This window comes from Pan paniscus, chromosome 1, assembly GCF_029289425.2.
Source record: "Pan paniscus chromosome 1, NHGRI_mPanPan1-v2.0_pri, whole genome shotgun sequence".
In the NCBI taxonomy this organism is placed as follows: domain Eukaryota; kingdom Metazoa; phylum Chordata; class Mammalia; order Primates; family Hominidae; genus Pan; species Pan paniscus.
In genome coordinates this window covers 140,445,470-140,460,866 of record NC_073249.2, presented here as the reverse complement: position 1 = coordinate 140,460,866, position 15,397 = coordinate 140,445,470, and the positions used below count along the sequence as shown (strand labels likewise).

Below are 15,397 nucleotides of genomic sequence, written 5' to 3'. Positions count from 1 at the left end.
CGGTCTGTGGACTGCAGCATGTAGATACCATGAACACTTGTTAGAAAGTGTTTTCAGATCTGCATTTTCAGATCCCTGGGTGATTTGTACACACATTACAGTTTGAGAAGCATTGGTGCAAACTGCCTCTATAAATAATAAAACAATAAACAGTTGTTAAACAGTCTCTTCTTTCTGCTGGGCACTATGCCTAGAAATGCTGACCAAGGCTTTACGTCATGCCCAATCCAGTTTTACGCTTATCACTGTGTCATTATATACAAACAAGAATGTAAAAGAGATAGTAACCCTTGTAAACAGGACCATCAGTTCATTTATTTTGGAACCTTATGGGGTGATGATATAATTTCTCATAGACTTTTAAAGCTTTTTCAATATTTTTTAAAGCTCTACTGCTTAAGAAGTTTCTTTAAGATTTCAGAATTAAAGTCACATTCTTCTTTTTTCTTTTTAGCTCACAAGTATATCATTCGAATAAGTACAAGTATTCTTGATCTCAGAGACAAGTTCAATGAATCTCTTCAAGTGAATACTACTGCTGTCATCCCCAAGGAAGCCAACTCTGAGGAAGTCTTTTTGTTTAAACCAGAAAACATTACTTTTGAAAATGGCACAGATCTTTTCATTGCTATTCAGGCTGTTGATAAGGTCGATCTGAAATCAGAAATATCCAACATTGCACGAGTATCTTTGTTTATTCCTCCACAGACTCTGCCAGAGACACCTAGTCCTGATGAAACGTCTGCTCCTTGTCCTAATATTCATATCAACAGCACCATTCCTGGCATTCACATTTTAAAAATTATGTGGAAGTGGATAGGCGAACTGCAGCTGTCAATAGCCTAGGGCTGAATTTTTGTGAGATAAATAAAATAAATCATTCATCCTTTTTTTTGATTATAAAATTTTCTAAAATGTATTTTAGACTTCCTGTAGGGGGCGATATACTAAATGTATATAGTACATTTATACTAAATGTATTCCTGTAGGGGGCGATATACTAAATGTATTTTAGACTTCCTGTAGGGGGCGATAAAATAAAATGCTAAACAACTGGGTATACATGCATAAAAACTATCCATCCAAACCCAAAAATTTAATAATCATTGAGTCTTTTATTAATGAATTTGAATACTAGAAAGAAACAGGGCTTGCATCAATAAATGGAAGTATGTTTTTATTTGTTTTAAGGAGCTTTGCCAGTTAAAAACAACATGCAATTGCATAAATCTAACAGAGTTGCTAAAAGTTGTTTGATTTCTTTTGGTGAAGAAAAGACCAATCTAAAGTATTTAAATATAAAAGACATGGCTTGTTTTATAGGAGTTTTGGACCAGCATCACCAGGAATATGTCTTATTTTCTCTAAATTTGAGCAATGATGGTGCATTTAAGGAAGAGATGGCATTGAAGAAAGAAAGAACAGCACAATGAAAGTTCCCTAGGCACAGAAATGAACGTTATGTGCATGAAATTACAAGAGTTAGTGATGCTTTAAGCCATGGCAGTGGGGATAAGGTGAGAAAGGTAGCTTCAGGCCAGGTGTGAAGGGAAAGTGATTGAGAAATAAACATTTATTGTGTACTTTGTCCAAGGGCCCGACTAATGCCTTATATGCATTAGTTTATTTAATGTAATTCAGTTCTTTCAACAAATGTTCACCAGCTGCTTATTATTTTCCAGGCCAATGCTAGGTTCTAAGGATAGAAAGATGAGTAAGCATTGGCCTTCTTCCTGTATGCTAAAAAGAGCATTTGAGGATTTATTTTTGAAATCAGGAGGCAGATATGCTCAGAGATATGCTTGAGAAGGGGGTCTTTAAGAACCACACGAAGGCCTTAATAAGTGTGAGAAAGACCAGCAGCATGACAAATGAAAGGGGAAGGAGAAGAAGAGGAAAAAGGGTTGCAAGTGTAGGCCTAGCAGTATGGCAGTCCTCGTGAAGGACTAGTCACAGATTCCAGTGCCTGCAGGTGTAGATATTCCTGTGAAAATTGTTTCGAGTTCCCAGTTATTAGTACAATGAGTTCAAGATGTGGGTGGCTCTCTTTATGATTGAAAACAAAATATCTAGCATATCATTTCTGTGTAGACCCAAAATTTCTTTATTTGTAGACCTTTCTTATTTCAAAACCAGATTTGAGCCATCTTAGTGATACATGCAATAAACATAAAAATAAAGAAATAAAATATATAATAAAAACTAGAAGAAGTGCTCAGGTATAAACCTATAAAGAATACATGGGGGAAAAAAAACTAGAGGAAAAAACCACCACATCAAATGCATAATATAATGTTCTGTACAATTGCTACGGCCAAGTCACATATTTCACTTTGTGACAAGTAGGTAGGACAAATGAAGTGTATATAGTAACAAGATTAACAGAGTCTATAGTGAAAAGCAAGCCAGAAGCAGCTCAGGAGAAGCATGGCTGTTCCTAGTCGTGAGACCCACAAGAAGTTTTATCTGTGGATCCTCAGTTTATTAGGGCACTGTGATGTTAAGGGCCGCAGCCAAAGCAGCAACCGTATAGTAATCATAACAACAAGTTTAATATAGGGCTAATTACTTCCTTCACTGTAAGCCAAAGGAGTAACACCACAGCATTGTTCAGGAAAGGCAATTATACAGGGACCCAAAAAATGCGGGCCTAGCAATTAGCTCTTGAGCTTGCCCCAGAGGTAAAATTTGGAGTGAATGGATTGCATGTCCTTCAGGCTGTTTCCTAGGACCCGTATTTCTTACATATAAATTTGTTATAAAAACTGAACAGTAGAGAGTTCCAAGACTAGGAAGACCCTGATGTTCCCAAAGTCAGTACTGTTTATTGAGGGCACAACCAGTTGCTTTGCCAGCCAAATGGGCAGAGGGTTGTTGGGGGTGCATGGCAACAAATTCAAGCTTGTATACAAGGCATTTGAGGCCGGGGCATGGAAAAAGACGGAGGCACTGTGTGTATGTTATTTATGCATGGAAATGTAACTCCTTGACTCTGAAAACAGGACAAGGAGTGGAGTGTGTCATGAGGAACGCTGAAAACAGCCTTCTGAAAATGTGGTTTGAATGCTTTTACAAGGCCACAGGTGTGTCACGACCCGACCTCAAAAGGCCATCTAGTGGATGTTTGTAGTTTAACAAGCCCTTTCAATAAATACTTGGCGGATGGATTCTGGGGTGACACTCTCTCAGAAGAGTGGTCCGCCGCTCCGCTCAGCTGGAATTGTCTGAGAACTCATTCTTGGCGTTCACTGCAAGCTATAAACTCTACAAGTGGTGCGCCCGAAGTGAGCGCCTTGAAGTTGCACGTGAAGGAGGAAAACTCCTTAATTTTGGGGGAATCCCAGTAAGGGACAGTCCTGATTCCCATTAGGAGGACGGGACCCACGCGTAAAATACCAGGGGTTGGGTCATCATGGGTCAGGAAATGACCAAAGAACAGAAAGTATTTTTTAAAACAGTGCAACAGCTACTTAAGGCTATCCAGTGCACTGTAGAGCCTGGAGCTCTACACAAGCTTATGCTTTTAATTCGGCAGGGATGCCCTTGGTTTCCTGATCAAGGAACCTTAGATTTAGAGTTATGGGAGCAGGTAGGTCGCTGCCTGAAAAGAGGATATAAGCAAATGTTACTATTTTGACCACCTGGGCGCGCTGGTACGCTCTGCGTTGTATCCTCTTTATCTGCCAGATTGCGGTGAGTCAGACCGCCCATTATCTCCACCTGAAAGGAATTCAGAAGATTTAAAGGGAGAGATTCCTCTCCCCTCTTCATTCCCTTCTATGGGGAATAAAGAAGAGATTTTTTCCAGTGAGGAAAAACAGGAACCAGAGCAGCAGGGGGGTGCTCCTCTCTCTACTTCATTCCCTTCCGTAGGACATGAGCAGGATATTTTTTCTAGTGAGGATAAGGACGGACCAGAGCCTTTTCCTCCCCCTATAGAAAAGCCATTACCCTCCTTTCCTCCACCCTTAAAGGGACCTGCATTTGTTGGCCAATAGCACCTCCCATCCCCCTTAAGGAGATTGGAGACTGCCCAAGGGACGGTTCTTAGATAAGACCCCCGGTCAGCGAACATCTGTATGATCGGGTGTCCGCTTCTCCTTGACAAACTTCCCTGCTGGAGGGGTGCCTCCAAGAGGGAAGGAAAGTGGCTGAGTATGATTGTCTTCCTAATACGCAAGTTCTCATTTCCTACTTCCAGCATCAGCCTTTCTGGCCTTGTCGGTTTTCTGTTTCCCTGGAGTATAAGGGGAACTTACATGCTGCCTCCTGGGTTTTATCCTAGATAGCTCTGGCTTTCTTGCTGCCCACAGAGGCCTGGGGCAGGAGAGTTGCTAAGATGCCATGGAGTGCCCATTTAGTCACTTGCAGTCTGGGCAGGTTGCCCCTTTCTCGGTTTGTGGTGATGGAGGAGAGGTCAAGAGGTACAGACCGAGTCTCCGGGTGGCTGCAGGCAGCTCCAGCCGGGTCCTGAGGATCCTCCTCACCATGGTCACGTGGCTTAGGAACCGTGCCCGGGAAGTGGCCTGCTGCTTGCTGTGCTGCTGCTTTTCCTACTTCTGCCCTTCCCTGCCACCCCTCGCATGTCTCAGTTGACAAGCAATTCCTTGTCTTCCCTGGCCCCCTAGGGAAAGGGCTAAGAAACAGTCCATGTGCACCCCGACCTTACTAGCCTAAGGTGGGCAAAGTAGTGCGGAGGAGCCTAGAGTACAGAGCCCTGGGGGAGGAGCCCGCTAATAAGGGACGCTCTCCGGTAGCCATATGCTAAATGCTAACTAGGCTGAGGTGGATGAGCTCTGCCAGCTGCTGTCATCGTCAGAAGATAGACGCAGCAGTAAGGAATGTTTGTTTCGCTTTTTTATAAAATGTTTAAAAACACTGGGGCTAAGAAACTTCAAAGCAGACACTGCGCTGCCTGTCTGCTCCTCCCCGAGCCTCTCTGCTTGAGGGTGGTAAAAATAATAAAAAGCGCAGTCTATTTTCAGTACCTTACCTAACAGGGTTGGCTTCAGGCGTAGGTGGCCTAGAAGATAAGCGGAGTGGTTTTCTCCCAGCCGGTTACCTTCTTCCCTCCAGCCTCTGCGCTTACACACGCGCTTTACCACCCGGTCATTCTTTGGCCTCTTACTGCCACTTGTAGTCTTCCTTCCTTTCTTTCAGAGTAAGGGCAGCAACAAGTGGCAAGCTGTTAAAAACAGAAGCTGCCTAAGGAGCCCAGACCGAATAAAAGAAACTGGCCACAGCCCTACTTTCCCAAGCTCACTTCTAAGACATTCCATCTAAAGGCTGATCAGGAAAATGGCCAACACCAAAGGACATTTTAAAAAGTTTTTTGGGGTTTTTTCTTTTCTTTTTTTTTTTACATACTTAAGCTAACTCAATGCAGGTTTATTATCCTGGCGACTTGCAGTCACATTCTAATGACTTTCAAGGGCCAAAATATAGTAAAAATCATTTAAAATATCCATCGCTTCCATGCCTTAGTTTAACAGGTAGGCTTTATCTTTTGCCATCTCTGTATTTTACATCTGTTATGTACCTGTCTCATAATCCCTCTAAACATACAGAAAAGACAACAGATTTAATAGCTTCTCTTCTCATAAAGGGACGCCAACGTTGCGTCCAGCTGTCAGGATATGACCCTGCTACTCTTTCCTACCTTTAAGCAAGGAACGATTTCATACTCTCTTAGCTCGTGATCTTGATTGGCAAGTAGCAATGGCTGACTTTATTCGTAATATCAGCTTCAATTTACCAGCCTCTAAGCTCCTGAACTTTTTACAAACTATGCCTGTGAAATTTGTATCTATTGTTGTCTCTGAGCCTTTACTTCATGCCATCACTCTCTTTACAGATGGTTCAGGAAAAACTGGAAAAGCAGCTGTAGTGTGGCAAGATGCCATGCAAAACTGGCAGTACAGAATCCAGGAGCATTTTAAAAACTACACAACAGGCAGAGTTAGGTGCCTTGATATTGGCCTTACAAATTTTCCTCACCAAGACGTAAATATACTTAGTGATTCCACTTATGCGGTGTATAGTATTACTCATTTAGATCTTGCACATGTGAAGGGCATTACTAATGAACCCCTACTAGCTTTGTCTCTTGCAGCGCAAGACTCCTCCTTGCCAGTCATCACCCTCTTTACATCACACATATTCGCTCTCATTCTGGGCTATCTGGTCCCTTGTCAGAAAGGAATGCTTGAGCTGATGCTCTGGTACGACCACAGATGTGGTTTGCAGATTCTCCTGCTTTTTTGCAAGCTCAAGCTGATCATGCTGTTTTTCATCAGAACGCCCGCAGTCTTAAACAACAGTTTCATTTGGCACTTGCTTAAGCTCACAAGATTATTAAAACTGTCCTGATTGCCAACAGCATTCTCTTTCCCCTTTTTCCTTAGGGCTTGGTGCCAACCTACGAGGTCTGGTGCCTAATACTATCTGGCAAACTGATGTTACTCAGTAACCATCCTTTGGAAGTTTTAAATTTCTCCACGTTACCATGGACACTTACACAGGCCTGATACATGCTACCCCCCAGACTGGAGAAAAAAACTAAAGATGCATTTGCTAATTTGTTTAACTCTATTATGACTCTAAGCTTTCCACACACTATAATAACTGATAATGGACCTTACTATCTTAGTGCTCAATTTGCATATGCATTGCAACTTTGGCACATACAACACAAAACTGGTATTCCTTCTAACTCAGCCAGTCAGGCCATTGTTAAATAAGCTCATCAAACTCTTAAAATATATCTTAATAAACAAAAAAGGGGGAATATGGGGCTCTGTTCTCGAGACTAGGACCTGTCGGAGAATCAACCAATAATGACAATGATGACTCAGAAGTCACCTAACATTACCTGGGGACAGCTAAAGAGATTGGATCAACAGGCATCTATCCTGCTTGCAGCTGTGGAAGCCCATGCAACTGCAGAGAATCGGTTTCTTATGTATCTGTGGCAACTGGGGAAACTTCTGAGAAAGTAAGACAGACATGGATGTTGGGGTGGCTGGTAATTCTTATACTTTGCCAAGTGGGATCAGCTCAAGAACATGTTTATTGGAGTCATGTTCTAAATCCCCATGTTTTTAATGTTATTACATGGTGGGATGCTGACCCGCCTTTGTCATCTAATGACAGTTCTTGGATAGGAGGTCGATGGATGCTCTTGTCTTACCCCTTAACTGAAAATTTGGGATGGATTAAACTTAATTACTCCTTGATTTTATTGTCTAGCAATCCCCCTATTTGTTTTTCCACAATAGCACATGATAAGTGTGTCATTCTCAATCTTCAGGAGTATCTTTACCATCAGTCCAAAAGGGATACTAAGCTTGCAAACTTGACCTTTATTTCTGCTGTTACCACTAATCTTACTGAGGTCTCTAATGAAGCTACACAAGGGCCTGATCTTCCTATGTGCCGTCTGAGTAGAGACTGGCAATATAAGAGTGATGTCGTCCAGTGTTCGCTGCGCAGACAGCCTGCGCCCCATCAAGGGCCTCTGTTTGATAATGGGGTCCCCATGGTAATCTTATGTGTGCCAATCAGACTACTGGATTTGGAGTCCTTCCAATAGTTTTGTCACCTGGTCAGAGTATGGGCTTTCAGGACCAATATTATAACTAACAGGGAAACAGGCTTTAAGCCCTGCTCATACCGAAATTTGGAGACTAGGACTTCCTTTTACTGAATGGGTTCTTTCACATGGTGAGTATATTACTAGTGGTGGCAACTATACCCTCTCTTTGCATAATAATGTTACTGACACAGTCCTGATTTGTACTATGCACCCCTATATACTTTTGTTTGGGCAAGGTGTTCCTAACATAGAGCAGAATCAGTCCTTTTATAGTATTAAAGTCTCTTCCAGTAGTTGGTATGCTACATGCTTGTCTCATCAAAACATTACACAGTTGAATATAACCTATGTCATGATTGTAAAATGGCGTGCAGAATTGTGGCTGCCCATAAATTTAACCAGGAGCTGGGAAGGAGATTCCACTCTGCAGCTATTTAGAAAAGCACTGTCTCATACTCAGAAAAAAAGATTTCTGGCCACTTTAATTGCCTTTTTAGTCTCAGCTATTATTATATTAGCAACTGCCGCTACTGTGGCTGTTTCTCTGACAGAATCTATTCACACAGCCTCAGTGGTGAACCACATTGTATATAATGTAACCCATGAATTTCAAGAACAGGTAAATATTGATAAAACTATTCTGTCTCGCCTGGAGGCTCTTAAAGCCACTGTTCAATAGCTAGGGAATCAGCAGCAGGCATTCATTTCCTGTCAAAATTTACATTGTGATTGGCAATATAATTCTATCTGTGTCACACTTCTGCCGCATAATAGCTCCCAATATGCTTGGGAGAGAGTGAACACACATCTGCAAGGGGCTTATCACGACCATTTGTCTTCTCAAGTTTCTACTCCTAAGTGTGAGTTGAAGAAACAACTTGAAGAATGGTCACAGCAATCACAAACAAGTACCCTTCAGCAATTTCAAGAAGGCTTTCAATGGTTAAACCCAAACACTTGGTTGTCTGGGTTAAACATGCGCATCTGGGTGATGGCCGCTATAGTTATTCTTTCTTGTATCTGTTTGCTAGACATCTTCAGATGGTTCTGTGCTGCTACCCAGCGCATCGACGACCAGGGAAGAACGATAGAAGTTTACCTTGCATTGGATGACCAGCACGCTCTAAGAATTAAAGAAGGGGGAGACGTCGGGGGTGCATGGCAACACATTCAAGCTTGTGTACAAGGCATTTGAGGTAGGGGCATGGAAAAAGACGGAGGCACTGTGTGTATGTTATTTGTGCATGGAAATGTAACTCCTTGACCCTGAAAACAGGACAAGGAGTGGAGTGTGTCATAAGGAAGGCTGAAAACAGCCTCCTGAGAATGTGGTTTGAATGCTTTTACAAGGCCATAAGTGCCTCACGACCCGACCTCAAGAGGCCATCTAGTGGATGTTTGTAGTTTAACAAGCCCTTTCAATAAATACTTGGCGGATGGATTCTGGGGTGACATTCTCTCTCAGAAGAGTGGTCCCCCGCTCCGCTCAGCTAGAATCGTCTGAGAACTCATTCTTGGCGTTCACTGCAAGCTATAAGCTCTGCAAGGGTCAGTTTGGAGTCCTTTTCTGAATGTTACAAAACCAAACCAAGCACTTAGCTGATGAGAAGGCCACTTTGTGGCAAATGAGACTGAGGTCCCAACTTCGTAGAACATGGTTACCATGGATTTCGCCTGGAAATTTTTCAATAAGTCACTCACTGAGATTTTAATTTCCCACTTGGGTGAACTCAGTAAAATGTAGCATGGGATATGGTAGTAAACCAGAGATGCATACCATGTGACTTTGGAGAAGAAGAGGTAAACGTTAACATGTAGATAAGATAGAAAGTAGAGAACAACAAAGAAAAAACATTCTTAGGTACTCTGGGTTATAGGAAAGTTTATTGCGAAATGGATCTGTATTTTCATAGGTGATAAAATAAGCCAAATTTTTGCCTTATGCCATCATTGACCCACAATGGCCTTAGCTTCTGAAAAGTCAATTAAGTGAGTGAGTAAATCTGGTCAATCTGTTCCAGATGTTGGTACTTCTCTTAATATCCAAGTATCCAGCATCAAAAGAGCGTAGGGAGAAATATTCTCCAAGCTCCCCTTTGCAACTTCCAAGCTAGGCTGTTACCCCTATGATCTAATGTGGTTTGTTTAAAGCTTCCATCGTATGTCATTGATCTATGCTGTTTTTTATCCCTTCTCTTCACTGTTATCTACCACCCTCACCCAAGTTAGGCACAACACTCTTCCCCCCTCACCTCTTAAAATCACTCTGAGTGGTCTCAGAATCTATATGAATGAGTCAGTTCATATCTCAGCCTCAAAATTCCTTGATCGTCACCCCACCTCCACTAAAATTGAGCAAACTATTGGTTTGAATAATAAAAGTGTATTTTTATAAGTAAAAAATTCGAATATTGGCAATTGCATATGGTTTGAGCAAGTCTTGCTAAGGCCACATTTTGACCTAGTAATGACCTGAAACAACCGCACCTGTGAAATCTTAAAATCCAGTATCCTATTCTGGACACAACCTCCTAACCCTCTGTGCTGTTCACTTCCTATCCCACTGAACTGACGTTGTAATTTCATGATGACTCCCATCACTCGATTGTTTCTTTTTACCTGGTCCATTATCTTTTTCTTTATATGGCCCCTATATGCCTTGGGATGTCACTTCAAGTCCTCCTTTGACAATTCCTTCAACTTCCACCTCTTAACACACCTGCCCTGAAATCCTTTAGCTTTGCATTAAACATGTTGTCTGTGTGCTTGAGACATTCATTTATCTATTCAGCAAATATTTTTAAAGTACCCACATTGTATCCCAAGTTCCATGTTAGACACTAAGATTACAATGGGTAATGAGCTACATGGTTTCTGCTAACTAAAGTACAATCAAGCGAACAGGCACTTAACAATGCGCAGATCTATAAGGAACTTAAATTTACAAGAGAAAAACAACCCCATTAAAAAGAAGGCAAAGAACATAAACAGACACTTCTCAAAAGAAGACATACATGCAGCCAACAAGCACATGAAAAAATGTCCAACATCACTAATTATTAGAGAAACGTAAATCAAAACCACAATGAGATACCACCTCACACCAGTCAGAATGGCTATTTTTAAAAAGTCAAAAAATAACAGACGCTGGCAAAGTTGCAGAGGAAAGGGACACTTATACACTGTTGGTGGGAGTGTAAATTAGTTCAACCATTGTGGAAAGCAGTATGGTGATTCCTCAAAGAGCTAAAAGCAGAACTACATTTGACCCAGCAAACCAATTACTGGGTATTTACTCAGAGAAATAGAAATCATTCTACCATAGAGACACATGCATATGAATGTTAACCGCATCACTATTCACAATACCAAAGACATGGAATCCACCTAAATTCCCATCAATTATAGATTGGATAAAGAAAATGTGGTGCATATATACCATGGAATACTATGCAGCCATAAAAAAGAACAAGATCCTGTCTTTTGTGGGAACATGGATGGAGTTGGAGGCTATTATCCTTAGCAAACTAATGCAGGAACAGAAAACCAAAGACCACATGTTCTCACTTATAAGTGGGAGCTAAATGATGAGAACTCATGAACATAAAGTAGAGAACAACAAACACTGTGGTCTACTTGAGGATGGAGGGTGGGAGGAGGGAGAGGAGAAGAAAAAATAACTATTGTCCTCTGATCTTTATACCTGGGTGATGAAATAATCTGTACAACAAACCCTCATGACACAAGTTTACCTATGTAACAAACCTTCACATGTACCCCCAAACCTAAAATAAAAGTTAAAAACAAACAAACAAACAAAGCAATGCACAGTATGTAGGGTCTATTTCAGGGGAAGCACATATTATAGGAACTCATGCTTTGCATACCTAATCCACATGTGGTATCTGCCAGAGAAAGTGATCCTTTAACTTTCATGATGTCTGGGTATATGTATAAAATAAGAAGAGAAGAGAAAAGCAAGAGAAAGAAATGAAGCAAAATAACCCTAATCGAACCTCTGTTTCTCCAAATATTACTACATCTCGGAATTAGTCATGCTGGGCAAAATCTACTTCCAGGTATACTCTGGAATTCCTCTAGGGATTGAATTATTTTTTAATTAATTTTTTGTTGGATATTGGCAAGCTATAATTGTATATATTTTATGAGGTACAAAATGATTCATATATATATATATATATGTGCACACAATATGGAATGATTGAATCCAGTTAATTAAGAAATCCATCACCTCAAATTCTTATCATTTATGCCTCCTGTCTGGCTGAAACATTATATACTTTGACCAACATCTCTCCATTCCCCTAACTCTCCAGCCTCTGTTAATCCCCATTCTACTCTCTGCTTCTATGTATTCAATTTTTTTAGCTTCCACATATAAGTGAGAACATATGGCATTTGTCTTTTTTATCTGGCTTATTTCACTTAGAAAAATGTCCTTCTGGTTCATCCATGTCACAACATAATCTATTTTTTTAAGGCTGAATAGTATTCTATTGTGTGAATATATAGATATGTGGGGTGTGTGTGTGTGTGTATATATATATATTATATATATATATTCACCTGTATATGTATGCATATACAGATACACATACATTCATCCAAACAGATGGATAAAGAAAATGTTCTATATATGGACGGACACTAAGATTGATTCCATAACTTGGCTATTGTGACTGATGCTGTAATGAAAATGGAAGTACAAATATTTCTTCAACATAGTGATTTTAAAACTTTTGGATATATACCCAGAAGAGGATTTGTGGATTATATGATAATTTAGTCTTTTGAGAGACCTCTATACTGTTTTCCATAATGGCTGTCTTAGCTTACATTCCCACCAACAGTATACTAGGTTCCCTATTCTCTACATCCTTGCCAACAACTATTTTTTGTCTTTATTATAATTGCCATTCTGATAGGTGTTGTTATATCTCATTGTGGTTTTAATTTGCATTTCCCCAGTAATTAGTGATGTTGAACATTTTTTTCATGTATTATTGACTATTTGTATGTCTTCTGTGTTGCTCCGGCCCATTTATCGAGTGACCCAAAAGACTGCCAGTTTTGAGGGGGGGTCCAGAACAGAAGGCTCTGCAACAAATCCAGGCTGCTGTGCAAGCTGCTCTGCCACTTGGGCCATATGACCCAGCAAATCCAATGGTGCTAGAGGTGTCAGTGGCAGATAGGGATACTGTTTGGAGCCTTTGGCAGGTCCCCATAGGTGAATCACAGCTAGGATTTTGGAGCAAGGCCCTGCCATCTTCTGCAGATAACTACTCTCCTTTTGAGAGACAGCTCTTGGCCTGTTACTGGGCTTTGGTGGAAACTGAATATTTGACTATGGGTCATGAAGTCACCATGCTCCCTTAACTGCCTATCATGACCTGGGTGCTTTCTGATCCATCTAGTTATAAAGTGGGTTGTGCACAGCAGCATTCCATCAGCAAATGGAAGTGGTATATAATGTGATCTGGCTCAAGCAGGTCCTGAAGGCACAAGTAAGTTACATGAGGAAGTGGCTCAAATGCCCATGGTCTCTGCTCCTGCCACCCTGCCTTCTCTTCTTCAGCCTGCACCGATGGTCTCATGGGGAGTTCCCTATGGTCAACTTACAGAGGAAGAGAAGACTAGGGCCTGGTTCACAGATGGTTCTGCACGATACACAGAAACCACCCGAAAGTGGACAGCTGCAGCAATACAGCCCCTCTCTAGGACATCCTTGAAAGACAGCAATGAAGGGAAGTCTTCCCAGTAGGCAGAACTTCCAGCAGTGCACCTGGTTGTGCACTTTGCATGAAATTAGAAATGGCCAGATGTGCAATTATATACTGATTCATGGGCTGTAGCCAATGGTTTGGCTGGATGGTCAGGGACTTGGAAGAAGCATGATTGGAAAATTGGTGACAAAGAAATTTGGGGAAGAGACATGTGGATGGAGCTCTCTGAGTGGTCAAAAACTGTGAAGGTATTTGTATCCCATGTGAGTGCTCACCAACGGGTGACCTCTGCAGAGGAGGATTTTAATAATCGAGTGGACCAGGTGACCCATTCTGTGGACACCACTCAGCCTCTTTCCCCAGCCACCTCTGTCATCGCCCAATGGATCCATGAACAAAGTGGCCATGGTGGCAGGGATGGAGGTTACTCATGGGCTCAGCAACATGGACTTCCATTCACCAAGGCTGACCTGGGTATGGCCACGGCTGAGTGCCCAATTTGCCAGCAGAAGAGACCCACACTGAGCCCTCCATATGGCACCATTCCTTGGGGTGATCAGCCAGCTACCTGGTGGCAGATTGATTATATTGGACCTCTTTTATCATGGAAAGAGCAGAGGTTTTTCCTCACTGGATAGAATAAGTGTCTATCCGGAATAGACACTTACTCTGGATATGAGTTTGCCTATCCTACACGAACTGCTTTTGCCAAGACTACATCCGTGGACTCACAGAATGCCTTATTTACCATCATGGATTCCACACAGCATTGCCTCTGACGAAGGCACTCATTTTATGGCCAAAGAAGTGTGGCAGTGGGCTCATGCTCATGAAATTCACTGGTCTTACCATGTTCCCCAACATTCTGAAGCAGCTGGATTGATAGAATGGTGGAATGGCCTTTTGAAGTCACAATTACAAAGCCAACTAGGTGACAATACTTTGCAGGGCTGAGGCACAGTTCTCCAGAAGGCCATGGATGCTCTGAATCAGCGTCCAGTGTATGGTACTGTTTCTCCCATAGCCAGGATTCATGGGTCCAGGAATCAAGGGGTGGAAGTAGAAGTAGCACCACTCACCATCACCCCTAGTGATTCACTAGCAAAATTTTTGCTTCCTCGTCCCATGACATTATGTTCTGCTTGCCTGGAGGTCTTAGTTCCAGAGGGAGGAATGCTGCCACCAGGAGACACAACGATCCATCATACTGGAAGTTAAGATTGCCACCTGGACACTTTGGGCTTCTCCTCCCTTTAAGTCAACAGGCTAAGAACGGAATTACAGTGTTGGCTGGGGTGATTGACCCGGACTATCAAGATGAAATTAGTCTACTACTCCACAATGGAGGTAAGGAAGAATATGAATGGAATACAGGAGCTCCATTAGGGTGTCTCTTAGTATTACCATGCCCTGTGATTAAGGTAATGGGAAACTACAACAGCCCAATCCAGGCAGGACTACGAATGATCCAGGCCCTTCAGGAATGAAGGGTTGGGTCACTCCAACAGGGAAAAAACATGGCCGCCTGAGGTGCTTGCTGAAGGCAAATGGGATACAAAATGGGTAGTAGAACAAGGTAGTCATTGGTATCAGCAACCATGACAGGACCAGCTGTAGAAACGAGGACTGTAATTGTCATGAGTATTTCCTCCTCCTTTTGTTAAAAACATGTTTGTACATGTACACACTTGTACCAAGAAAATATCTTCATTTTTTTTCCTTTCTCCTTTATCATGTGACATAAGATTTATTGACTTCACATTAACATTTAAGTATCGTTAACTTTATGTATTTGGGTTGGGGATTGGTGCATTTTGGTTGTATGAAGGATAGTTGTATTATGTTAAGCGTAATTATGACCTTATTATTGTCTTTATTTGAAGATTATGTGTGATCTTAGGAGATGTGTATGGCTTCAAGTTGACAAGGGATGGCTAATACTGAGGGTCAACTTGATTCAGTTGAAGGATACAAAGTATTGATCCTGGGTGTGCCCTTGAGGGTGTTGCCAAAGGGAATTAACATTTGAGTCAGTGGGCTGGGAAAGGCAGACCCACCC

The 15,397-nt window shown here is 41.7% G+C and overlaps 2 protein-coding genes across 2 annotated transcripts in view; both read left to right on the top strand.

Moving 5' to 3' along the window:
* Window positions 1–1,413, top strand: part of CLCA1 (chloride channel accessory 1) — a 31,689-nt gene extending 30,276 nt beyond the window's left edge. Inside the window, exon 14 of the mRNA XM_003805301.6 lies at window positions 455–1,413. Within this exon, the coding sequence (XP_003805349.4) occupies window positions 455–846 (392 nt within the window). The 3' untranslated portion in view covers window positions 847–1,413. The remainder of the gene's footprint in view (window positions 1–454) is intronic.
* A 12,873-nt stretch (window positions 1,414–14,286) lies between these two features.
* CLCA4 (chloride channel accessory 4) overlaps window positions 14,287–15,397 on the top strand; it is a 66,802-nt gene continuing 65,691 nt past the window's right edge. The window contains exon 1 of the mRNA XM_055116518.2: window positions 14,287–14,685. Within this exon, the coding sequence (XP_054972493.2) occupies window positions 14,656–14,685 (30 nt within the window). The 5' untranslated portion in view covers window positions 14,287–14,655. The remainder of the gene's footprint in view (window positions 14,686–15,397) is intronic.